We start from the raw sequence: 27,500 nt of genomic DNA on the forward strand, positions 1-27,500 counted from the left end.
GTCGAGATCTGGGTAACATTGGTGTTTGTCACCAGCAGCTGGGGAAACGTGGAGGTTAAAAACAGTGCAAAAATCGTCCAGTGTCGGTCAAATTATCATTTATAATATAATCATAGTTGTCATCGCCATCGTCATCTTCAGCAGCAATATCACATCGTCGTCATGTAGTCGAAGACCGGTGCCAGCCATCCGTGGGGAATTTAGTTGTATCGAAGTGTGTGAGAGGGTGATTCCGCCCACTGGAGCCAGAAACATCTTTACCAGAACTACCATCATCACCATACAAACAGAATATAAAAAAAACAGACAATACAAAGACCAGAACAAGCAGACAACAAATTCAAGACTACAACACTAACTACAACAGTGTCAACAACAAATGTGCGAATGATTATTACCCTCAAATACAATGATACCAACGGAAAACGAAGACAACATACCAATTATGTGGCTGCCAAAATCCCGGAAACAGAAAACAAAATACAATCCCTTCAGGCAATCTGAATACATGTTCTTCACATCAATGGCACACACACCAAAAATACTATTAACGGAAAGAAAATGCAACTCATTATTCAGTTCCTTCAGACAAACCAGTAACGTGTTCTTCACAACATCAAAACATAACAGTAACAAACAAGCAAACATGCAACGAATAACACCTCCTATTGTTCTTTCAGATAAATCAGTACTGTGTTCTTCGCAACATTGAAACATAACAGGAATAAACAAGTACACAACATCAAACATACAACGAATAACAGAACCTATAGCTTCCTCCACATAATCCAGTACTGTGTTCTTCACAACGTCAGAAAAGACAACATAACAGCAACAAACCAACAAACATACAACGAACCTGATCCTGGAACATGCAGCTACCAAAGGCCCACACGCAAGAGAAGACGAAGTACAGCTCATACAGCTCCTTGGGACAGTCCGGAGGCGTGTTGGTTTCCGTCAGGAGGCATTCCAACAGATGGCATAGCATCTGCACGTGAGAGATCTCCACGATGGGCGTAATCTTCTTGAAGCGGTTGCGTAGAGCCTCCAGGCAGGACGGCACGTACTTGTCGAACAGAATGGTCAGGTTGGCGCGCTCAGACTGGAGCTCCCGCGTGTCGATCCAGCTCAGCACGTATCTGAGGTGGAAGAAGAAGGAGACAAAAGAAATTTTCTTCAGTGCAGTGTTTCAGTTTTTTAAGGAGGCATCACTATGTTCGGATGATTCCATGTACGTTACACCACATCTAGCTAGGCAGATGCCTGACCAGGATCATAACCCAACACGCTTAGTCAGGCCTTGAGTGGCATCGGAGATTAGAAAAGAGAGATAAACCACTCGCGGCAGGCCCCTTCTTACTGTCTATAACAGTGCTGAAGCCGTTTTGGGGCACACACGCAGTGCGGAAGGGTGGGGGTAAATCACCCTCTCCTTCCCCACCCTAAGGAAACTGGTCGGTTCTGACGGTTCAGCTGCAGTAAAGCGAAAGTTAAGTTACGCCTGGAATTTCCCACGTGTAGTAAGATTCGCTGTATACAATCAAAACCGATTCATTTTTGCTTTGGTTTTTAGCACGTTTGCATCTGCTTGAATATAGATAATATAAAAAGAAAATAAAGCAGCTCCCCCCACCACCAACTCCCCCCCCCCTTCCCCCAGCGCAATGTTGCACATGAGAGAGACTGTTATAAATTATTGAACTGCGTTTTCGTAACGCTACTTTTTCTTCACACTTTCTGGTTTACATCACCATTTCTTCAAAAAAAAATAAATAAATAAAAAATATATATCAAAACATAAAACACATATTCAGCTCTGTCTCTCTTCTAACATCTGTCTATAGATACATACATGAATACATATATACATAATTTCATATAGATCTATCAGTATGTAAATCTAAATCTATCTATATGTACATAATCATATATATAATTCATATATATATACGAATGCTTCATGTTGCCCGAGCAGACCGTTGTATTGTGCTCTTTCTCTCTCTCTAAGTCTCTGTCTCTGTCTCTCTCTCTCGGGAGTTTTACATGGCTGTTAAAAGCATCTACGATTCTGTACTTGTATGTGTTCGTGACAAAGGTATTTATTCAGACTTTTTTCAGTGTCCAAGAGGGGTTAAACAAGGTTGTATGCCAAGCACACAGCTGTTTTCCTTTTTCATCGGTGAATTGGCAGTGGAGTTATCAAAGAAGGGGAGACATGGAATACAAATGATACCTGGCGCAACAGATTTGCTCTTAATACTATTTGCTGATGATGTTGTTCTCTTGTCTGACACACCCATAGGGTTACAAAATCAATTAAATGCCCTTAAGCAAGAAACAGACAGACTACAACAAACAGTGAATCTCGATAAGACCAATATTATAGTTTTCCGCAATGGAGGTCATCTTTCGACTCGTGAAAAATGGTGCTGTGGTGATAGGGAAATAAAAGTAACCAATACATATAAATATTTAGGAATGTTATTCACAACAAAATTGAGTTTGACATCTGCGTGGGATGAAGCAAACAGAAAAGGGAAAAAAGGTGTAATCCAAATTATAAAATCACTCAGGAGACTGCGTTCGACTGACGCTTTCCTTTCGTATGGGCGGGGCAAAGGCAGCTCATGAATAATGAATGCGTGTCGCGGCGCAGGCTGCCTGGCTTCAGCAATTTCTGCAAGTGGTTTATCTCTCTTTTCTAATCTCCGGTGGCATGCATATGATATTATTTATATCGTGAGTTGAATTCCGTGTGGATTTCAACAGAAAACGCCTTAACCACAAGCCACTACTGTCAAAAGCCTGTATGATTCCACTATCTCGCCATCCATATCACTTCAAGAGCAAGGTTATAGGTCCATCGGGGCATGTCAGTGGTGTCTGCACTGTGTCCGGGACATGGCACAGGAAGGCAGTGACAATCCTATCCTTGCTCAGCCGAAGTCAGGTATCCATTCACACATTAGGAATGTGAGGGAAATCGTCGGAGTTAAGTGCCTTTCGAAAGGATACAACACACACACACACACACACACACACACACACACACACACACACACACACACACACACACACACACACACACACACACACGTATCTATATCTATATCTATATTATATATCTATCTATCTATCTATATATATATATATATATATACATGCAAAAAGCCCAACTATGCACAAAACATCACGTCTAGGCAACAATCAAAAATTCCTCCTTCACTCAGCATCATCCACAACAATCCCAACAACAACAACATTAACGAGAACCACTACCCACTCAACAACAACAACACCAACAACACACCCCCAACCCCAACACCAACCCCAACACCAACCCCAAACTCACGGGTTCCAGCCCAGATCCTGAGGGTTGACGAACAGGATTCCGGCACGGGACACGGTGGCGGGCGTGGCGGTCCTCAGGTGGCTGATCTCAAACAGCAGCCTCATGGAAGGGTTCAGGGGGATCCGCTCGTTGCTGGCCAGGGTGAGGATCTTGTTGTCGTCCATCACTGTGTTGAGGGACTCGATCCACATGGGGTCAATGTCTCCGTCCAGCACGATCCACTTGGGCCCGTCGCCGCTCATGTTGGCCAGGTCACGCATGATGACCGAGAAGAGACCTGTGAGGGTGGGTGGGTAAGTTACGTTTAGTTGGTGTTGGGTCAGTACCTCTGTAACTTAAGGCCTCAAACTAGCTCCGCCCCCCGCCTGCTAGGTTTTACCCTGGGGATCGTTCAATACCTCTCTTCAGGCGTAACAGTCTCCAACTAACCCCCTGCTGGATTTTACCCCCAAGGCCTTTCTGGGCTATAGGTCGGTATCTCTCTTCTGGTGTAACAACCGAGACCCCAAAACCCACCATCCTTCCATTATTGGGTGGCAAGCACAAACCCCCACACCCACACCCATATCCACACCCACATCCACCCCAACCAAACAAACCGACCCGAAAACCAACCATCCTCCCACTCTCGGGTGTAAAGCACAAACCTCCACACCCACACCCACATCCACCCCAACAACCCAGAGACCCAAAATCGACCATCCTTCCACTCTCAGGTGGAAAGCACGATCCTCCACACCCAAACCCCCCACACATCCATCCCAACCCAAAACCACGACCCCCAAACCATCCATCCCTCCACTATCGGATGGCAAGCACGAACCTCCACTACCACACCCCAACCCAACAGCCCGCAAAACCATCCATCCCTCCGCTCTCTGGCGGCAAGCACAAACCTTCACACCCACACCTAAACCCACATCCACCCCCAACCCGACAACCCAACAACCACCACCCCATCTTTCCACTCTCGCGTGGCGAGGACTAACCTGTCCACCCACACCCACACCCACATTTATCCCAACGCGGCAACCACGACCCCAAAACCTACCATTCATCCACTCTTAGGTGGAAAACACAAACCTTCACACCCACACCCACAACCACAACTACCCCAACCCAACCAAACCAAACTACGATTCCAAAGCCTACCATCCTTCCACTCTTCCACTCTCGGGTAGCAAGCACAAACCTAAACACCCACGCCCAAACCCACATCCACCCCAACCCAAAAACCCTACAACCACCAACCACACACCCCCAAAAAAACCCTACCATCCTTCCACTCTCGGGTGGCGGGGTTGATGACGCCAAAGAGCTCATCGTTGGTGACGGCCTTGGGGTCGAGGTCCACAGCGGTGGGCTTCTTGCCCTGGTTCCTGTAGGTTCTCTGAAGGGTATTCCACACCTTGGACTTGCCGGACCCAGCGTTGCCCAGCAGAAACACCGAGTGACGCACCTCGAACAGCTCTTGCAGCTGGACCACCTGTGTGTGGAAGAAGAGGATGGAAGTGTGTGTGTGTGTGTGTGTGTGTGTGTGTGTGTGTGTGTGTGTGTGTGTGTGTGTGTGAGGGGGGAGGGAGAGGGGCTCTGTGTGTGTGTGTGTGTGTGTGTGTGTGTGTGAGGGGGGAGGGAGAGGGGCTCTGTGTGTGTGTGTGTGTGTGTGTGTGTGTGTGTGTGTGTGTGTGTGTGAGCGAGGTGTAAGTGAAGGTTGTAGTGGGGTGAAGTGGGAATGTGTGGGGTGGTAAGGGGAAAGGCGCGATATCACGTGCACAACACACACACACACACACACACACACACACACACACACACACACACACACACACACACACACACACTACAACACAACACAACACAACACAACACAAACATTCCCAACAAATCACCTTCAGGATGAAGTTATCCTCAGGCTGCAGCTTCTGATCCAGAGTGGCCTGACGGATCATCTTCTCGAAGTCCATGTCCCGCTTCCTGGGCACGTCCAGAGCTGGGAAGAGGTCTCCGATCAGCCCCATAAACACCGGCATGTCGTCCGCGATGATCTTGGGGATGTTGAAATCTCTGAGGGCTCTCATCAGAACCTGCCGTGTCATCAGTCGGGAACTGTGGTTAGTGATCAATCAATCATCGGTGAAGCGTGTGTCAGGTGTGTGTGTGTGTGTGTGTGTGTGTGTGTGTGTGTGTGTGTGTGTGTGTGTGTGTGTGTGTGTGTGTGTGTGTGTGTGTGTTCGCGCGCTCGCGCGGTAGGTAACGACTGGTCGATCACTTTGTTCTTACTCATTTATCAACACGTCCTCACAAAGTTCACTCTTTAGGCTCATTCATGTCCGTTCACTGACCAAGTTTTATCAAATCAGCCAGTCACTCAGTCAGTCGTCAGACACTGGTCCACACAGAAATAGGCTGGCGGAGAGACGAAGATTGAGAGACAAAAAAAAACAGACAGCAGATAGATACACACACACACACACACACACACACACACACACACACACACACACACACACACACACACACACACACACACACACACACTGAGTGACAGAAACAGAGACAAACATAGACAGACAAACAGAAAGACAAACAGAGAGACACAGACAGACACACAGACAGATACCACAGACAGACAAAATAGAAAGAGAGAGAGAGAGAGAGAAGGCCTAGCCTTTTTCCCCACCTGATCCTCCGGTCTCTGTCTGTCGCTTCTCTTCAAGGCTCCGGCCACCACCAGCACAGACTTGATGGCACGCAGGCCCCAATCGTAGTGGTCCTGATATGACACAATACGTCAGTATCATAATAATAATAATAATGATAATGATAATAAAAAGAAGAACAAGAAGAACAACAGCAGCAACAACAACAACAACAGCAACAACAACAACAGCAAATAAGCGCAAGAATAGAAGTAAAGATATAAACAAACAAACAAAACAATAAGAAGAACGAGTTCATGAAGTAGTAAGAACAAAAATATGAACCAAAAAAAAACCTAATAGAAACAAGAACAAGTAGTAGCAGTAGGAGTAGTAATCACACCAGCACCAGCACCAGCAGCAGACCAATATAATACATTTTTTTTTTAAAATCCACACAAAAAAAGGAAAAAATAAAGACCACAATTATGAAAGAAGGAAATGATACACGTGTGTGTGGTCGGTTTGATTGCTGGCTGATTGGTTGGGTGTGTCTGTGAATGAAGTACAGAAGTGATCGGCGCACATGGTGCATGCGTGTTCATGATTCCCAATTTTTCTGTTCATCTTCGTTTTCAACGCTTATGATTTTTCCGGACTCTCTCTCTCTCTCTCTCTCTCTCTCTCTCTCTCTCTCTCTCCTCTCTCTCTCTCGCAGACATACCAACACAGTCACAATAAACACATGCCCACCTTCACCCACTCACTCAATTTACCTTTCACACATACCAGTGACCCGAGATCGACTCGGTCTGATAGACAGGAAATCTACATGATCATTCTTTTTTCTTTTCTTTTCTTTTTTTTATTTTATCTTCAAGCAAATAACTATGGGCCCGACAAAACTGGTTCCCTAACACCCGCCATCTAATTCCACCCATCCACCCCCAAGTTCTGTCGCCTCCCCGTTCCCTCGCCGCCCCCCCCCCCCCCCCCCCCCCACCCCCCCACATTTACCCCCAACCCGCTTCCCCTCCTCCACCCCACCCTCCCTCCAATCACACCTATCCCTTCCTGACCTGTTTGGACAGCAGCTCTCGGCACAGACTGTAGAGGGTGATGAACTTGCGGGCCAGCAGACGAGAGTCAAGGAAACCCTCGGACACCAACATGATTTCACAGATCAGCTCGAAGTCTGGCACCACCATAGCACACGGTCTGGAAAAAAGTCAGATTTTGTGTGTATGTTTGTGTACGTGTGTGGGTACGTGTTTGTCTGTGTCTGTGTCTATGTGTTCGTTGTTGATTTTTACAGATTGTGTGTGTGTGTGTGTGTGTGTGTGTGTGTGTGTGTGTGTGTGTGTGTGTCTTTTAGTCACCTCAGTATGTTCCTTGTACTTCTTTATTCTTTTTTTTTTTATTCATTAACTGTCTGTTTCTGTTTCGGTCCGTCTTTCTTCCTTGTTCGCACGTGTGTTTGCGACTGATCATCTGGCAATGTCTTTGTGTGTATTTTATGTCTGTGCCTGTCTGCCTGTCTGTCTGTCTGTCTGCCTGTCTGTTTCTCTTTCGGTCTAATCGGTTTTGAGTAAGTTATCTGTTACAAGTAAAAAATGTACAGTAAACTTTCGAACCAATACTATTTTGTTTGTTGTTTACGGCCTAACGCTCTTCGCCTTACTTGGAGTGTTCCCCCTCTCTCTCTCCATTTGCAACATCGCAATATGTAGTCTGTGGCTGCTGTTTCCTTTGAAATAAATCTTGCTATGGACTGAATCAAATTCTTTGTCTGTTTCTGTCTGTCTGTCTGTCTGTCTGTCTGTCTGTCTGTCTCTCTCTCTCTCTCTCTCTCTCTCTCTCTCTTTATCTATAAATCTGTCTAATTGTAGATTTATTTGTCTATCTATTTATCTATATCTCGCGTTCTGTCTGTCCCTATGTGTCAGCGCGTGTGTGTGTACCTATATGTGTGCATATATTTAGACATACAGACAGACAAACAAAGAGACCGAAAGATCAAACAAGACAAGGACAAAAAACCTCCCACCCACGCACACCCACACCAACCCTACAGTCTCCCCCACCCCCCACCCCCCCAAAAAAAAATCCCCCCTCCCCCCCTCCCACCCATACCTGAAGAGGGCCTTGAGGTTCTCAGGGAGCTCGGTCCTTCCGGCGTAGCCCGGGTTCATGGTGATGAAGATGCCCACGCAGGGCTTCAGGCGGATGTTCTCGCCCAGGAAGTTGAAGATGCTCTTCTTGTCGCGGATAGCGTCCTGGATGCACTTGACCTGCACGGCCACCACGGACAGCACCTCCACAGCGATCCGGTTGAACTCATCGAAGCAGCCCCAAGCTCCGGACTGGGCCAGACCCTTGTAGATGTTGCCCACCGACTGGCAAGGGAAAGAGGCAGCAAGAGAAGGAGAAGGGTCAGTGAATGCTTGGGGAAAGACAAGTACAAGGCAAGACAACACGACAAGACATGACAAGACCGCCAGGAACAGTAGGTCCGTGTGAAAAGAGAAGACGAGGCCAGACGAGACAAGACGAGGCGAGTTACAAGACGAGACACGGCAATACAGGACGAGGAGAGACTAGACAAAGCAAGGAAAGACACGACGAGACGAGACCAGATGAGACACATTCCTTATCAACGAAGGTAGTTGAAAAGCAAGGTATAAGCTTTTCTTGAAATAGCTCTGAATGAGTGAATATGAATAAACCTTTGCTCCAACACATACAATAAGCAAAACAATGCAATACAATACAATACAATACAATACAATACAATACAATCACGCTGACTCACATACACAAGCACGCATAAATAAGCATAAAAACACACATGCACGCGCGTTCTCACATGCATTATTAAATACACACATAGGCCAGGCCAGTATACACCATCCTCCTTTTCTTGTCGACAGCTTTCACCACAGACCCCCCAAAAATACAATAGAACAGAACAAAACAAAACAAAGCAAAACAAATGGACAACACCCACTTTGTAATCCATCTGCTCGGAGCAGTTGAACACGTAAACCATGATGCCCAGAGCTCTGTGTGTGTGTGTGTGTGTGTGTGTGTGTGTGTGTGTGTGTGTGTGTGTGTGTGTGTGTGTGTGTGTGTGTGTGTGTGTGTGTGTTATACCTTGTAGTCCATCTGCTCGGAGCAGTTGAACACGTAAACCATGATGCCCAAGGCACGACCCAGATCCTTGGTGGTCTCCGTCTTGCCTGTACCCGCGGGACCCGCCGGGGCGCCGCTCATGATCAAGTGCAGGGACTGAGTCAGGGTGATGTAGCATCTGCAGACACACCACGTTTCGTCAGACATAATACAAGTCAATGGACCTACCTACCTACCTGCTGGACTGTGTTCATGTCCAGAGACCTTATACACCGATCCCATTTTTACCAAACTCTCAACTGTTCAAACTTAAACAAATATATCGATTCCATTTCTGTCCTTGGCATGGAACTTCGATTTCTGTGGAGCATTTGTAAACTGGAACTTTTTGTTTTGATGGGTGGGGCGACATTGGATTTTAAAGACCAAAACAATCACTCCATCATTTTGCTTTGCCACTTGTCGCGTTCGTTGTTAACTGATTTTACTTTAAGTGACATCTCATCAGTGATCTATCAATATTTCGTGTTTTTTGTGTGTGTTTTTAACAGTGTGTTTATCATATATTGCGGATACATTGTCAGATATATATGTCGGACAAGCTACAGCGGATTTGGCAGTGAACAAATCCCAAAGCCCAGTTAGAAGGTCGCTTACTGTCGTGCTCATTGTTACAGTCGTAACTCAGATGTGAAGAGATAACCAACACAGAATGTTTTATATATTTTTAATGTACCTTCCAGTTCCAGAATTCAAGAATAACAACGTTCTCATTTGCTAATCAAGTAAGAACTTCCGAGGGAAATCTGAACGTATACAAACGAGGAATCTTGCATGTAGGTGCGCGCACGCACTATCTAGCGGCTTTACCACAAGAACATACCTTGTTGAACACACACACACACACACACACACACACACACACACACACACACACACACACACACACACACACCTGTCTGTCAGAGGGGTGATCACCAGACGAGCCGTGTTGCCCAGGTACTCGTGAGAGTATCGGAACTGGGCGTCGCAGATGTTGGCGAAGCAGTCCCTCTCGCTGTCGTCCCAACGGTGGCGGAGCTGCGAGAGCCAGAGGAAGGCCTGGGAGCTGTCCGACCTTCTGGGAAATCATCTTGGCCACTACGTCACGCGCGTGCACGTCGATGGTGCAGATGGTCATGATCTTCTGACGGTCTCCCTTAGACAGGTCTCCCAGCAGCATGGTGATCAGGGCGTTCAGCTGGGTGATCTGCACGGAAAGTGGTAAAATTCAATGGTTAATTAAGACGCTTATCTGCCAATGGCAGTATCCGTGAGGGTCTGATTTCGAATCCCGGTCTCTGCCTTTTGATTAACAGTTCCATTGTTATTCATCAGTATAGCCGGCGTATATATTTGCACTCAATCACTGCATGCCTGTTTCTTGGTATAGTCTCAGGATACTCAGATGCTTGTTCCCTATATTGCAGAAATACGACACTGAATTGATCTCTTCTTCATCACAGTTTCTTGTACATTCCCGTGCTTTGTGACTTGGATGTTCAAAACTGTAACATTCAATCGTGAATCAATCTTGCTAGAGTATACTCCACTCAGTGATTGTCTGTCAATTGTGTTCTTTCACGGCACTCAGACGATTGTTCTACATTGCAGAAATACGATACTCAATTCAACACTTCTACGTCACTGTTTCTCACGCATTTCCACGGATCTGTGTTTGGACGCTCATCTCCGAAATCTTGGTTTATCATTGTATTGTATTGTATTACTCTTTTTGTCACAACAGATTTTACTGTGTGAAATTCGGGCTGCTCTCCCCAGGTAGAGCGCGTCGCTACACTGAGAGCGCCACCCTTTTTACGTTTTTTTTTTCTGACTGCAATTTAATTTTGTTTTCTTATCGGAGTGGATTTTTCTATACAATTTTGCCAGGGACAACCCTTTTGTTGCCGTGGGTTCTTTTACGTGCGCTCAGTGCATGCTGAACACGGGAACTCAGTTTATCGTCTCATCCTAATGACTAGCGTCCAGACCACCACTCAAGGTGGGGGTGCGGGGGGGGGGGGGGGAGGAGAGAAACTGCTGGCGACTGTAGGATTCGAACCTGTGCGCTCAGATTCTCTCGCTTCCTAGGTGGACGCGTTACCTCTACGGCACCACTCCACACAAGTCTTGCCACAACGACGACAAGCGTACCTGTTTCTTGTTGTAGTCCTTCAGGGCGTTCTCGTAGCCTTCTTCCAGTCTGCCGAAGGCGATGTTGACCTCCGTGGTCCACCAGATCTGGGTGCCGCACAGCGCCACCTGGGCCGGGTAGTCGAAGAGCCACTGGTCACGTGGTTTCTCCTCGTACGCCTGCACGGCCTCGGTCATCTCGTGGCGCACTGTGGCGCACTGCCGCTCCAGTAGTCTGTTCAGCCACACCTCCACCTGTCAGGGAGAAGAAGCAAGCGGGGGAATTACTACCTTGGTTAGTAGCTGCATGCCCCCGAGAACGGCGTATGACTGGGGCAAAAGCGGTTGTACACGTTAGTGCCCACTCGTACATACGAGCGCAGCCCACGAAAGCAGGAGAAGGAGAAGACGACAACGACGACGAAGAAGAAGGAGGATGAGGAGGAGACCACATTGGTTAGTGAATCTTGAAATTAAATCTAAGTAGCATGAATCTGAAGGGCGAGAACAACTTCTTGTGTACTTTTAAGCGATGTCATTCATTTTGCTTAATAAAAATAATACGATCCTATTGTCACCCCCCCCACACACACACACACACACACACACACACACACATACTTCAGAACATGCACGCACGTACACACACACACACACACACACACACACACACACACACACACACACACACACACACACACACACACACACACAACACAACACACACACACACACACACACACACACACACACACACACACACACACACACACACACACACACACAACACAACACAACACAACACAACCAACCACCTGCCTGACCATCCCTTCCCCACCCCAACCCCCGAAACCCCTCCCACCCACCACCTTATCCCCACCCCTATCTACCTCCACGCATCGCCTTTTAAATAACTGACCTGTCCATTGAGGTCACAAGAGCTGTCCATGTCCACGTACTCTCCGTCCTTGCTGAACATGCCCAGGGCAACCTTCAGCTCGTTGTCTGAGGAATCCTTCTCGAACTTGAGCTGGGCCATACTGTCAAACAGCTTGGTCAGATGACGAGCCACCTGCATGCAACACAACACAACATCATGTGTGAGAAACATTAAAGTGTATATACACACAGCAACACAACACAACATCATGTGTGAGAAACACTAAAGTGTATATACACACAGCAACACAACACAACATCACGTGTGAGAAAGACTAAAGTGTGTAAATATATATATATATATATATATATATATATATATACTTTGGTGTTTCTGACACATGATGTTCTGTTGTGTTGTTGTATACACAGACACACACACACACACACACACACACACACACACACACACACACACACACAAAGCAACACAACAGAACATCATGTGTGAGAAACACCAAAGTATATATATATATATATATATATATATATATATATATATATATATATATATACATACATACATACACAGCAACACAACAGAACATCATGTGTGAGAAACACTAAATGTACTCAGAAACGTTAAAATTAATGGTCCCCTGCACACCTGCAACACAACACTACATTACTTGTGAGAAATACTGAATGCACGCACGCACGCATGTACTTACACACACACACACACACACACACACACACACACACACACACACCACACACCTTAAAAAAATAAAATAAAATAAACTAACCGACACAGGATTGTTCCCGTTGGACAGGATGTCCAGCAGGTCAGAGGAAGACACGAAGTAGAACCTAGGGAAGGCCAGACGCTTGGTCTCCAGGTATTCGGCCAGGGCCTTCTCGCACAGGGCCAGGGACTCCTGGATGGCCTCCAGGCGTTCGTACAGCCTGGGCTGGTTGGTGGCGTCCACCACGTTCTTCGTCTTCTCCACCTGGCCGATCAGCTCCTGAAAACCACACCCAGGTTGATCAGAGAACGAATGGAGAAAGGTGGCGGAAGGGTTTAGACATGATTGTTGTTTTGTTGCTGTTGGTTGGTGTCGTTGTTTTGTTTTTTTTCGTCTTCTACTTTCTTTGATCGTGCTGTTTCCCTGTTTTCCATTTTTTTCTTTCCTTTCTCGGATTTCTTTCTGTCATTTTCCTTTGTCCCTTTGTTCATTTTTCTCTTTCCTCGCTATCCTCTAACAAAATGTCTTCAATCTGCCGCGATATGTGTGACGGGACATTCAACAAAATCCCTCCCCTTTCCTCTTCAACCAATCAACCAACCAACACACACATACATACAACTGACCTTGAAGTCAGTGTCGATGCCATCGAAGCGCGCGGAATCCTCGGGCAGCTGGTTCCGGATGTCCTCGGAGCCGATGAAGATGGACTCCAGGTGGGACCAGGTCCTCTGCACCTCCATGTAGATGGAGATCACCTGGTCCGCCGTGGACAGCTTCTTCTGCCAGGCCGATACCTCCGTCAGGAAGTGGGCGATGTACTTGGAGGTCATCATGTTCTGGAGTTGAACCTGCGGGTGGAGGAGGGAGGTAGGGAGGGAAGAGGTTAAAAAAGGTGTGGTTGTTTTTGGTAGTGGTGGTGGTGGTAGTGATGGTGGTGGTGGTGGTGGTGGTGATAGTGATGGTGGTGGTGGTGGTGGTGATGGCGGTGTTGGTGTTGGTGTTGGTGCCGGTGGTGGTGTTGGTGATGGTGCTGGTTGTGTAGTTCATTGTGCGGGGAATACGGTTACTGAAGTTGTTTTGTTTTCCCTTGTTGTTGTTTTTTAATGTCATCATTATTGTTGATGAAGATCTACAAGCCGTATGGAAAAGAAATGATTTTGTAACAAAAAGGTGGATAAGTTTTCACATCTCGCGTTTTACCTTTTTAGTGACCATGTCATCAAAATGTGAACATGAGATTAAAAAACAATTCCACAAAAACAAAAACAATGGGGATCTGACGATTTAAAAAAAACGGGGGTGGGGGTGGGGGGGGGCAGCAAATAGTCAGAAGCAAATCAAAAAGAAATAGGCAATCAGAAACTAAAACATACACAAAAAATTGAAACAAAAAAGAACCAAGCAAAAACAACTCACGCAAGTTTCAGTCTACACGAAAAAGAAAAAAAAAACAAAGAAATCAAACAGCACTCACTATTTCCTCTCATCCTATTAGTCTCCCTCTTCACTAACTAACATTTCATACGATTGACGTATTTCTAAGCAAGATACAAATTGAGATTCCGTTTGTAAATCGAGTTAAAGGTGTGAGGCTTGTCGCCACTAGTACCTCGTTATAGGCTTATAACAGATGTTGACGTAAGCTTGCAACTGGGCCAACAACAAAGTGGGAACTGGACGATCAATTGTTTCCCCACTGCAGTGGGCATTCATTTGAAGTTTCAGTCTTTTGTGAAGAACTATGACTCCCAAAACTAGGAGACAAGTCTGCACCGGCTCTTGGCTGGTGCTGCAGTTGTCTCTTCTGCTGCTGTTTTGATGGTCATAGTCACAAACACACACACACGAGTATCATCATACTGTACCTGGTTATCCTCAAGGGTCTCGATGAGCTCCTCCGAGGTCTTCAGCATGGTGAGGCCCGTGCGAGGATGCTTGTCGTGCTCGAACTCCATGGTGGACCAGGTGGTGTCCAGCTCCTTCAGCACCTTCTCCATGCTCATCTCCTTCACCGCCTTGTCCACGATGCCTCTCACTTCGTCCTCAAACTCGTGCAGGTTCAGGGACAGCAGGTCAGCCAGCGTCGTGTTCTCGTCCATCACGAACCTCACCTGCACCACGTGTTCAGCAGGAGAAAGCTCAGAGACAGTTTCAAGTAGGTGTTAAGCTTGTTAACTGATTCATGTTGTGCGCTACACTACATATGCAGCAATAGTGGTTGTAATAGAAGTTGTTGCTTGGTTGGTGGGTTCGTTTTTTTGGCTGGCTAGCGGCCTGCTTGCTTGATTGCTTCTCTGATTTGGCCGACTGAGTGAGTGAGTGAGTGGGTAAGTGAGTAAGTGAGTGATTGACTGTGTAAGTGCGTGAGTGAGTGAGTGAGTGAATGGATGATTTGGTTGACTTGTCGATCAGTGGTGTTTCTGAGTGTTTCTAAAATAGTGTTTCTTGAAAATGCGTGGTACATTTTAGTTAACTTTGTGATAGACCAAGCAGCTGTCTTTTATTACCATCTCGTTTTGATTAAGTTTGATATTTTACTTTTTGGCTTTTTTTTAGATCAACCTTTGTTATGATCATAATAAGTATGTCGGACTCCACAGCAGGCTGAGAGACGGTATTTCGTGAGTGTCGAGACTTTGGGTGAAAACATGGTTTCTTATCGGAGTAATGAAGATGTATTATATTGATAAAATGCATCGCATTGTATTGTAACCAGATTAATGAAGGCGTGTTGCATTGTATTGCACTGTGTTTTATCGCATTATATTGGATTGGATTGCATTGCACTGCATTGCATTGCATTGCATTGTATTGCATTGCAACTGAGTCGTACCGTGTCGTATTTTAATGGACTGTATTGCACTTGCATTGCATCAGCTAATCATTTTCATCAATCACCACCACCACCACCACCACCACCAACCCTCCTCACCTTGGTGGCCGCCATCAGCTGCTGCCAGTGACGGTCACGGATGGCCGGGTTCTGCAGCTCGCTGACTGCCCGCAGGGAGGTCAGCATGTTCTTCACCGTGCTCTCCACGCCCAGGTAGGCGTCCCAGGCCCGCATCTCCTTGTCCAGGCTGCGGATGTCCTTGGCGAACTTCTTGCAGTCCATGTCCATCTGCTCCACGTTGATGGCCTTCCATGGCGTCGTCTTCCAGTCGTTGATGCTCGATCTGTGATTGATGATGAATGGATACTTATATATAGCGCCTATCCTCGGTTAGTGACCAAGCTCTAAGCCCTTTACAATACAAACACGAAGTCATGCCCCCCTCCTCCCCCCCCCCCCCCCCCCCCCCCCCCCCCCCCCCCCCCCCCCCCCCACACACACACACACTCCAACGTGCATGTGCAGAAAAGGACGATATGGAACAGAAAACAAAACAGCAAACAGACAATAATGATAACCAAAAAATTAAAAAATCAACAAACAGGATTATTCAAAAAATAAAAGAAACGAACGCAGCGCACACTACCCACACACCTGACAATATTGATGTAATCCCACAGCTGCTTCAGAAGTTTGATCTCCTTGCGGCACTGCTTGAGCTGTTTAAAGTCTGGCACGTTGACCTCAAAGAGCCCTGCGGATTCCAGCAACATGGACATCTCTTGCTCCATCACCCCGATTTCCCGGTTGTTCTGTGCAAACACAAACAATCAGCACACTCAGCTACTGGGGAATTATATGACAAACTCTTGATATCCAAACGATTTTAGCATAATCATAAGAAATAAGATCAATGAATAAGGGTCCTCTATGTCCCATTATGTTAAAACAAATCATGTTAAATATTGTTGGCATGTGTCAGTTTTACGGGAAAAAATATATACATTGTAAAATTATGTGCATATATATATATATATATATATATATATATATATATATATATATATATATATAACACATTTGTTATTAGAAACAAAACTATGGGCCCTCCTCCTCCCACCTATCTAAGCAAAATGTTTATTTCTGTTCAGTATTTGATCTATGGTTTGAATGAACCCTGACACACTGCAACATGATTTGTTTAATAATTCTTTTAGGTTCATATGTTACTCAAACCCGAGGCTCAAACCCTGTGAAGGGAATCTGCTTTTTTTCTTTCTTGTTTAATTTCTTCTTTTTTTCTTTTTTTTTTTTTCTTTTTTTGTATGCATCAGATATGGTGTGTCGTACACCCATGGATCAGCCTACACGCTTGAAAAGTGAAAGTGAAACTGGCCACACCCACCTTATCCAGCAGGATGTAGGGACGCTGGCAGTCGTACTTGAAGGGCTGGATGGAGCGGAACCTTTCGCGGAACTTGTGCTGGTTGACGTCGAAGGTGGCGCTCTTCCGGCGGATGTTGGCAACCTCGTTGGCCTGCAGGGGCGCCACCTGTTGTTTGACGGTGATGCTGATCTTCTTGGTGTTGTTCCACTGCTCCGGCAGCTCCTGTGAACGAAAATAAAACGGGTCGGTCAGCAGTCAGGCTTTGACAATGTGGTGACAGGGAGAGAGTGGGAGAGAGAAAGTGGAAGAGAGAAAGAGGGAGAGGGAAAGAGGGAGAGAGGAACAGGGAGAGAAAAAGAGGGAGAGGGAGGGAGAGAGAAAGACTGTGGGGTTGGTCAGCAGTGAGGCTGTGCCAATGTGGAGAGAGAGAGAGAGAAAGAGGGAGAGAGAAAGTGGGAGAGAGAAAGTGGGAAAGAGAAAGAGGGAGAGAGTGGAAGAGAGAAAGAGGGAGAGAGAAAGTGGGAGAGAGAAGGAGAGAGTGGGAGAGAGAAAGGGGGAGAGAGAAGGAGAGAGAAAGAGGGAGAGGGAAAGAGGGAGAGAGTGGAAGAGAGAAAGAGGGAGAGAGAAAGAGGGAGAGAGTGGGAGAGAGAAAGAGGGAGAGAGAAAGTGGAAGAGAGAAAGTGGGAGAGAGAAAGAGGGAGAGAGAAAGTGGGAGAGAGAAGGAGAGAGTGGGAGAGAGAAAGAGGGAGAGGGAAAGTGGGAGAGAGAAGGAGAGAGTGGGAGAGAGAAAGGGGGAGAGAGAAGGAGAGAGAAAGAGGGAGAGGGAAAGAGGGAGAGAGAAAAACTGTGGGCTGTGCCAATGTGGAGAGAGGGAGAGAGTGGGAGAGAGGAAGAGTAGAGAGAGAGAGAGAGAGAAAGACCACACTCAAATGTTTTATTCACAAGGCCATGGTCCCTCAGAAGGGTTGTACATGAACAAGACAGCGATATATTCAAATAATCATGATTATGGGTGGGTGGGAGAGAGAGAGAGAGAGAGGTGAGGGGAGGATTGAGGTAAAGGGGAAAGAGAAAGACAGCTAGTGGAAGAGACATGCTGATGATCATGATGTAAAGAAGAAGAAGAAGCAACCTTCTCCCACATACCTGAAGCTGCATGTGCACTTCCTCAGGCATCTCCTGGTCGTACGTTTTGAGCAGCTCGATGGTCTGTTTCAACGGTTCGAACATTTCGTCCGTGCTAGCTTGCCGCTCTCGCACTGCGAACAGGTTGCCCATGACGAACACCAGACCATCATAGTCTCCCTCTCCTACCTCCTTCTGTAGCCCAGTGTCTGTCACCTTGATGAACTGTGCCAGTTCCTTGAGGCTGTGGACCAGAGTTATAATAAACAGTGTGCTATTTTCGGGGTTTTCTTCTATGTGGGCAGCAAGGAAGGTAAACTCGTCAGTAAAGAATGAGCTAACACCGACATCAAGCTTAATTATCATGAGCCAACGAGGATCTAACTGTCCCAGGAAACAAGAAACTGGCTGAGAAAGATCAAGAAGGGGGTGGGGTGGGGGGACCTGTTTAAGTCTACAGTGACATCACCAGAACAGCAACGTGTTGTTGACTATGTCAGGCAGTCAGTTTTCTTTCTAATGTCAAGTGCCTGTGACCGACTGGAGCTCTCAAGCATGTGACTGCGGGCTCGGTGCTCCAGCAGCTGAGCTACCCGGGGCAGCAGTTGGTTTCGACATGGTGGGAGGCGAACAATAAAAAAGCGGCGTAAGGTTTGCTCCTTAAATGTCTGCATTTGTTTATAGTACTTTTGTACGCTTCTGGTCCAGTTAAAATTCCATGTGATTGGAGAAAGAAGTGGTAATGTTCAGGATGACGATAACGCTTCCAACGTTTGCACGCATTGAAACAAACGTACGCGCTATACATGCGAAGAATACCGGTAGCTCAACTTCCAACGAAAGTGAGTGAAATAAATGGCGGTATGTTTGTGATGTTTAACAGCATCTGTTACTTACCTGTTGGTCACATGGTCAATCAGATGCTGCTTGAACATGAAACTCCAGCGCTTGATGATGTTGAGCAGGGCTTGTTTGAAAGGTTTGGCATCCACCCGGAACCAGTGGTCGAAGATCTGGATACCTTCAACCGTTTCGGCTTCTTGGTAGATCTTTTCGTAGGTGTCGATCTGAATGAGAAAGAAATAGGCCCCTATTCCAAGCATGAATAAGACAGGAGAAGGAGGTTGTTGATGAGCGGTTTTCGTTCTACGGGTATGTGAGGATTTTTTGTGACTGTATTCACGTCTGTTTGTGGATGAGAGCAGGTCTGTATGAGTCTGCATGGCGCTTGCATAATGCGTATCCTATTTGTCTTCATCGTTTGTAAATCGAGCACCTGTTTTCTTCATTTATCGGTTTGCTTGTTTGTTTTGTTTAAAGTTAATTAAAAATAACGGGTTTCACGGTATTCACTTCTTAAGAGTACGAATATGATAATATGAAAGAAATCCTTTATATTCCCACACGAAAACTGAAAAAGAGAAGAAAAGGCCACAAGATTCTCAACATGCCTAACCAACAGACTGAGATGATGGCAGCGCCCAGTTCCACTCCTCTTCCCACCGCCCCACCCCTCTCCCGCTTTCCACGAACTTAAACATATCTTAATCTGATTGAGATGCATGTAAATAACATGATTTTGATTAACTAACGTCTTCCTACACACCTGGTCCTTGAACTGCGCCAGCGTGGGAGGCTTCTCGGGCACCCCCTCATCGGCGTGAGCCTCGATCTCCTCGGCCGTGAGCACGTGGTTGTAGAGGAGGAACTGCCGCATGAACTCATTGCGGTCGTCCACCCACAGGTAGGCGTAGTTGTCGAAGGAGCCGCGGTACTCAGTGGCCTTGTTCATGATGGTCTGCACGCGCTCCATCAGCTCCTGCCGCATCTCGGAGAGGTCGTCCATCTCCTCCAGGTCCATCTGAAGGAAGGAACCAAGGTTGACGCAGGATGTTTTTCAATCAATCATTTCTATCTTAACCGCTCACTTTAAAAAAATGTATTGTTTGGAATCGTATTTAAAAAGCTTCAACAGCCATGACAGTTTCCCTGCCCCTCAACGCGGACGCCCACGCAGATCCACGTTGGGGCTCTATAGCCACATGCGAGTCCACACCAAACGAGAATGAGGATCGCATATTCGTCATCATCAGACACGACGGACTACCAAGGAAGAGATGGACAGAAAGACAGACAGAGAGACAGAGACGGAGACAAAGACAGAGAAACAGAGAGACAGACTGAAGATGTTTTATTCATAAAGGCCATAGCCCCTTAGAAGGGGGATAAACATGAAAGTCGCGTACAAATACACAGAACGTTCAAGATGTTACGAAGGCACTTCGACGTTTAAACGCTTTACACAGATAAAGAGTGAATTGTTTAACAAGACTTTCGTTTGTAGATGACATTAATAAGACGAGTTTGAATAAACAAGGTTGTCTGAAATATTTTTCTGGAATTAATTGTTCTCTGATATCTCTCAATTCTGCACAATCTAGCACAAAATGGACTTCATCTTCCTTTGACTTTTTGCATAAGGGACAAATAGTATCAGAAATGTTAGACTGTCTGTAACGATATCGATGGACAAACAATTCAGAAACGCCAAATCTAAATTTGGTCATTACATGCTTCAGATGCCTGTCAACATTCATAGACATATAAGTTGGAAAACTATGTTGGTTATTGATAAGTCGATAAATCTCAAATCTGTCACTGCCTTGGATATGTGAATTCCAGTTTTGCCATCTGCTGTCAATCATTCTTTCACGAAACACACGAATAAAAGCTTTAGTATCCCCAACCCCTTGGCTAAGCCACACAAAACCAAATCCATTTTCACATAGCTTCACCCTAATATTCGAAACCCAATTTTTCTTGCCTCTGCTATCCAGTTCTAATAACATTCTGTATGCTTTATGTGGTAGTCTATGAGTATCCATCTGTGTCAACTTTAACCAATAATGAATGCATTTAGTAGCAGACTGTAAAGATATCGGGTATCTGTTTGTTTCTCCATAGATAAAATCATTAGGCGTTTGTGGGGACACTCCAAGAAATTTTTTCAGAGCATACAAATGAACTTTATCACAGTGCATAGCAGCAGCGTCAAGACCCCATAATTCTGCACCATATTGTATCATAGGTTGAATTTGAGAATCAAATATTTTCAAGAACAGTTTCAGTGACTGGTTATTCAACAACCATAACTTCTTCATGACACCTATCAATACACTTTTAGCTCAACAGAGAGACAGAGATACTGAGAGACAGTGAGAGACAGAGAAAGAAATATAAAGACAGACAGATGGACACACACACACACACACACACACACACACACACACACACACACACACACACACACACACACACACACACACACACACACACACACACACACACACACACACAGAAGCTTTCACACAAACAACACAGAACAGCATGATGGATGAAAACACTACATCGCTACAAATGCATGAGGTTTGGCTACTCACGTTCATTTCAAATATTATCGTTTGGAATCGTGTTAAAGGCTACAAACACAAATAGAACAGATCACCAGTCTACATACAAATACAACATCATTACAAATACACGAGCTCTTGCTATTACCGTCATCATATACTCAGTTACAACATACGTAAATGGTAGAATATGTCGTTACATACACAAATACCACATCGCTCCAAATGCGTGAGTTTTGGCTAATGCTGTAGCGATCAATTTCGGTAAAGACAAACACAAATCGCAGAGAGTGCCACTGCATTACATTATTGCTCTCCGATACAGGAGTTCTAGGAAATGATGTTTCTCTTCTTTATGACAAAAGAAGCGAATTCCGTGAGCGGAAAGGTATCAATAACAAATAAAACATTTTCTTAAAAATTAGATAGATGGATAAATGAACAAATAAATAAATAAAAAGATGAACAAATAAACAGATAAATGAATGAATACATCCAATCTAGGCAGCACTTGGTGAAGTGTTAGATACGCCCCTGGCCCCCACCCCCCACCCTCACCACCAACCCTAACCATGTACCCCAAAAATTCTGAAAATGATTATCCCCATCGGCCATAGCACTGAGGTGGTTGTCGACGCCAAACGTTAATGTACACATTACCAAAACCCCTTGACCGCCAGGAAAAAAAAAAACAAAAAACAGCAGAAAGAGGTGTTTCAGGCCATGAATCAATATCCTGAACAATCAGCCCAAAACTAAGAAAATAGTCTGAGATATTCTTTAGACCAAAACGTGTGAATTTTTCAGCCTTTCCAGAGATATTTCCTCTTCTTTCGATGACTTCATCAAGGACGTAAAAGCTACGTACTAAAGCAGTCAAGGTGCACAAAAAGAACGGATAACACAAAGAAGCAGAAACAACCGAATCATCCCCTACCTGGTAGTGTTCCTGGCCGGAGTGTGAGGCCAGGCGAGGGATGAGGGAGGCCTGTTTGTACACGTCCCCAATGAGACTGTCCACCAGGTCATAGAACCCGTCAGCCACCCCGAAGTCCATGGACGGCAGGAACATCATGTCTGGCACCTGCAGACAGACAGGTGAGAGTCCGGGGTTACAGAAGGATAAATGAAAGAGACAGACAGGTGAGAGCTGGGGGTACAGAAGAAAAGGATGAGGGGGGAGACAGACAGACAGGTGAGAGTTAGGGGTACATAAGAAAAGGTGGGGTAGAGACAGACAGGTGAGGGTTAGGGGTACAGAAGGAAAGGGGGGGGGAAGACAGGTGAGAGTTGGGGGTACAGAAGGAAAGGGGGGGACAGACAGGTGAGAGTTGGGGGTACAGAAGGAAAGGGGGGGGGGGGACAGACAGGTGAGAGTTGGGTGTACAGAAGGAAAGGGAGGGGGGACAGACAGGTGAGAGTTGGATGTACAGAAGGAAAGGGGGGGGGGACAGACAGGTGAGAGTTGGGGGTACAGAAGGAGGGGGGGGGGAGAGACAGGTGAGAGTTGGGGGTACAGAAGGAGGGGGGGGAGAGACAGACAGGTGAGAGTTGGGGGTACAGAAGAAGGGGGGGGGGAGAGACAGACAGGTGAGAGTTGGGGGTACAGAAGGAGGGGGGGGGAGAGAGACAGACAGGTGAGAGTTGGGGGTACAGAAGGAAAGGGGGGGGGGGAAGACAGGTGCGAGTTGGGGGTACAGAAGGAAAGGAGGGGTAGAGACAGACAGGTGAGAGTTGGAAGTACATAAAGAAAGAGGGGAGATAGACAGGTGAGAGTTAGGGGTACAGAAGGAAAGGGGGGGGGGGTAGAGACAGACAGGTGAGAGTTGGAAGTACATAAAGAAAGAGGGGAGATAGACAGGTGAGAGGGGAACAGAAAGAAAGGGGGGGGGGGTAGAGACAGACAGGTGAGAGTTGGGGGTACAGAAGGAAATGAGGGGTAGAGACAGACAGGTGAGAGTTGGGGGTACAGAAGGAAATGGGGGAAGACAGGTGAGAGTTGGGGGTACAGAAGGAAAGGGGGGGAGACAGGTGAGAGTTGGGTGTACAGAAGGAGGGGGGGAGACAGACAGGTGAGAGTTGGGTGTACATAAAGAAAGAGGGGAGATCGACAGGTGAGAGTTGGGTGTACAGAAGGAAAGGGGGGGGGAGACAGGTGAGAGTTGGGGGTACAGAAGGAAAGGGGGGGGGGGAGACAGGTGAGAGTTGGGGGTACAGAAGGAAAGCGAAGGGGGGGAGACAGACAGGTGAAAGTTGGGGGTACAGAAGGAAAGGGGTGGGGGAGACAGACAGGTCAGAGTTGGGAGTACATAAAGAAAGAGGGGAGATAGACAGGTGAGAGTTAGGGGTACAGAAGGAAAGGGGGGGTAGAGACAGACAGGTGAGAGTTAGGGGTACAGAAGGAAAGGGGGGGTAGAGACAGACAGGTGAGAGTTGGGGGTAGAGAAGGAAAGGGGGGGGTAGAGACAGACAGGTGAGAGTTAGGGGTACAGAAGGAAAGGGGGGGTAGAGACAGACAGGTGAGAGTTGGAAGTACATAAAGAAAGAGGGGAGATAGACAGGTGAGAGTTGGAAGTACATAAAGAAAGAGGGGAGACAGACAGGTGAGAGTTGGGAGTACATAAAGAAAGAGGGGAGATAGACAGGTGAGAGTTGGAAGTACATAAAGAAAGAGGGGAGACAGACAGGTGAGAGTTGGGAGTACATAAAGAAAGAGGGGAGATACACAGGTGAGAGTTAGGGGTACAGAAGGAAAGGGGGGGTAGAGACAGACAGGTGAGAGTTAGAAGTACATAAAGAAAGAGGGGAGATACACAGGTGAGAGTTGGAAGTACATAAAGAAAGAGGGGAGACAGACAGGTGAGAGTTGGGAGTACATAAAGAAAGAGGGGAGATAGACAGGTGAGAGTTAGGGGTACAGAAGGAAAGGGGGGGGGAGACAGACAGGTGAGAGTTGGGGGTACAGAAGGAAAGGGGGGTAGACAGACAGGTGAGAGTTGGGGGTACAGAAGGAAAGGGGGGGGAGACAGACAGGTGAGATAAAGGTTACTGAAGGAAAGGGGAGGAGACAGACAGGTGAGATAAAGGTTACTGAAGGAAAGGGGAGGAGACAGACAGGTGAGATAAAGGTTACTGAAGGAAAGGGGGGGAGACAGACAGGTGAGATAAAGGTTTCTGAAGGAAAGGGGAGGAGACAGACAGGTGAGATAAAGGTTACTGAAGGAAAGGGGAAGAGACAGACAGGTGAGATAAAAGTTACTGAAGGAAAGGGGAGGAGACAGACAGGTGAGATAAAGGTTACTGAAGGAAAGGGGAGGAGACAGACAGGTGAGATAAGGGTTACTGAAGGAAAGGGGAGGAGACAGACAGGTGAGATAAAGGTTTCTGAAGGAAAGGGGAGGAGACAGACAGGTGAGATAAGGGTTACTGAAGGAAAGGGGAGGAGACAGACAGGTGAGATGAAGGTTACTGAAGGAAAGGGGAAGAGACAGACAGGTGAGATAAGGGTTACTGAAGGAAAGGGGAGGAGACAGACAGGTGAAAGATGGGTGACAAGGGGAAAGGAGGAAACTGACAGGTGAGATAAGGGTTACTGAAGGAAAGGGGAGGAGACAGACAGGTGAGATAAAGGTTACTGAAGGAAAGGGGGGGAGACAGACAGGTGAGATAAAGGTTACTGAAGGAAAGGGGAGGAGACAGACAGGTGAGATAAAGGTTACTGAAGGAAAGGGGGCGTGGGGGGACAGACAGGTGAGAGGTGAGTTACAGGGTGACCAGACCAGAAGATCTATTCAGATAGGCCATAGACCCTGCTGAAGGGGTGTGAACAAAGTACAGTAGTCAGTCAAGAGTCTCAGGGGGGAAAGAAGGAGACAGACAGATATAGAGATGGACTGCAGGTGAAACACCCCCCCCCCACCCCCACCCCCTCACCCCACACACAAACGAAAAAAAGAAAACACACACACACACACACACACACACACACACACACACACACACACACACACACACACACACACGACACAACACAACACAACACAACACAAACCAAAACCTGCACATAAGCAACCACCTCACCTGCAGTTCGAGACGAGCTTCGAAGAGTGGGTTAGGAGACAGCTTGTTGTCGGACTCGTTCAGCATGTACTGCAGACTGCAATGGATGGTGTTGAAGAACCCGTCCACAATCATCTCGTCCACGTAGTCCACATAGGCCTTCCACATGTCCGACCCGGCGTCTGCCTTGAACAGCTCTTGGTTTTGCTGGAACATGGCGTAGTTGAGGTTAAAATTGTAAAAAAAATGGTTTAAAATCAAAGGTACCTTAAGTTGAAGATAAAAAAGACGTTTCGAGTCCAAAACTCTTTGTCAAGTGAAGAGGTGAAGAAGTGTTGGCAGGTCTCAGGAGCCTGTATCTTCATCTTAAGGTACCTTTGATTTTAAACCATTTTTACCATTTTAACCTCGTTTCAGAAGGTCCAGCAGTCACCATTTGTTCATCCATGGTGTAGTTGGTTTTCACTGTTGCATTGGAAAACGTCACAGTAATTCAAATACAATGAATCCGACGGGATAGCAAGAAATCAGTTCTTGGTTCTACTGAAACATGGCATGATTAGTTTAATCATGGTGTATAAAGTTGCATTTATCCGCAGGAAATGTGATGTTCGCAACAGGATGTCTATACAGATTCTATAATGTTTATATCACTATTACTATCGTATTTATTTGCTCTTACATAAAGACTTGGAATTTTTCCTAAACTCTATCAAGTCTTAAAAGACTGAAGATTAGATTTCCTGCTTTTCCTCCGTTGTCAGATAACTAAGTAAATAACTAATCAACTAATCGAATGGAAAAGCATGTACGCGATAGCTTTGAGAAGAATCGCAGCAGCAGCAGCAGTATCGCAGAGGCTAGCGAGAAGACGAAGACAGCAGCAGCAGCAGTATCGCAGAGACTAGCGAGAAGACGAAGACAGCAGCAGCAGCAGTATCGCAGAGGCTAGCGAGAAGACGAAGACAGCAGCAGTATCGCAGAGACTAGCGAGAAGACGAAGACAGCAGCGGTATCGCAGAGGCTAGCGAGAAGACGAAGACAGCAGCAGCAGCGGTATCGCAGAGGCTAGCGAGAAGACGAAGACAGCAGCAGCAGCGGTATCGCAGAGGCTAGCGAGAAGACGAAGACAGCAGCAGCAGCGGTATCGCAGAGGCTAGCGAGAAGACGAAGACAGAAGCAGCAGCAGTATCGCAGAGGCTAGCGAGAAGACGAAGACAGCAGCAGCAGCAGTATCGCAGAGGCTAGCGAGAAGACGAAGACAGCAGCAGCAGCAGTATCGCAGAGGCTAGCGAGAAGACGAAGACAGCAGCAGCAGCAATAGAAGACGAAGACAGCAGCAGCAGCAGTATCGCAGAGGCTAGCGAGAAGACGAAGACAGCAGCAGCAGCAGTATCGCAGAGGCTAGCGAGAAGACGAAGACAGCAGCAGCAGTATCGCAGAGGCTAGCGAGAAGACGAATACAGCAGCAGCAGCAGTATTGCAGAGGCTAGCGAGAAGACGAAGACAGCAGCAACAGCAGTGCCCAAACACCACGGTACGTTTCCCTGCACTCCCGGCACTGCAGACGCCCAAGCGATAGAGTTATGTATTACTCTTTCTGTCACAAAAGATTTCTCTGTGTGAGATTGGGGCTGTTCTCCTCAGGGGGAGCGCGTCACCACACTGAGAGCGCCGCCCTTTCTTTTTCTGCCTGCAATTTTATTTGTTTTCCTATAGAAGTGGATTTTGCTACAGAATTTTGCCAGGGACAA

The 27,500-nt window shown here is 46.5% G+C and overlaps 1 protein-coding gene across 1 annotated transcript in view; it reads right to left on the bottom strand.

Moving 5' to 3' along the window:
• LOC143288922 (dynein beta chain, ciliary-like) overlaps window positions 1-27,500 on the bottom strand; it is a 77,370-nt gene that overhangs the window by 31,814 nt on the left and 18,056 nt on the right. Inside the window, 23 exon segments of the mRNA XM_076597599.1 lie at window positions 860-1,142; window positions 3,356-3,632; window positions 4,631-4,841; window positions 5,245-5,439; window positions 6,036-6,128; window positions 7,074-7,212; window positions 8,128-8,390; window positions 9,148-9,304; window positions 10,082-10,239; window positions 10,241-10,375; window positions 11,323-11,556; window positions 12,221-12,373; window positions 12,990-13,208; window positions 13,556-13,780; window positions 14,798-15,043; window positions 15,865-16,108; window positions 16,420-16,577; window positions 17,171-17,374; window positions 18,299-18,521; window positions 19,175-19,344; window positions 19,884-20,138; window positions 22,625-22,771; window positions 25,768-25,953. Coding sequence (XP_076453714.1) covers window positions 860-1,142; window positions 3,356-3,632; window positions 4,631-4,841; window positions 5,245-5,439; window positions 6,036-6,128; window positions 7,074-7,212; window positions 8,128-8,390; window positions 9,148-9,304; window positions 10,082-10,239; window positions 10,241-10,375; window positions 11,323-11,556; window positions 12,221-12,373; window positions 12,990-13,208; window positions 13,556-13,780; window positions 14,798-15,043; window positions 15,865-16,108; window positions 16,420-16,577; window positions 17,171-17,374; window positions 18,299-18,521; window positions 19,175-19,344; window positions 19,884-20,138; window positions 22,625-22,771; window positions 25,768-25,953 — 4,575 coding nt within the window.

Source organism: Babylonia areolata, chromosome 1 (assembly GCF_041734735.1).
Source record: "Babylonia areolata isolate BAREFJ2019XMU chromosome 1, ASM4173473v1, whole genome shotgun sequence".
In the NCBI taxonomy this organism is placed as follows: domain Eukaryota; kingdom Metazoa; phylum Mollusca; class Gastropoda; order Neogastropoda; family Buccinidae; genus Babylonia; species Babylonia areolata.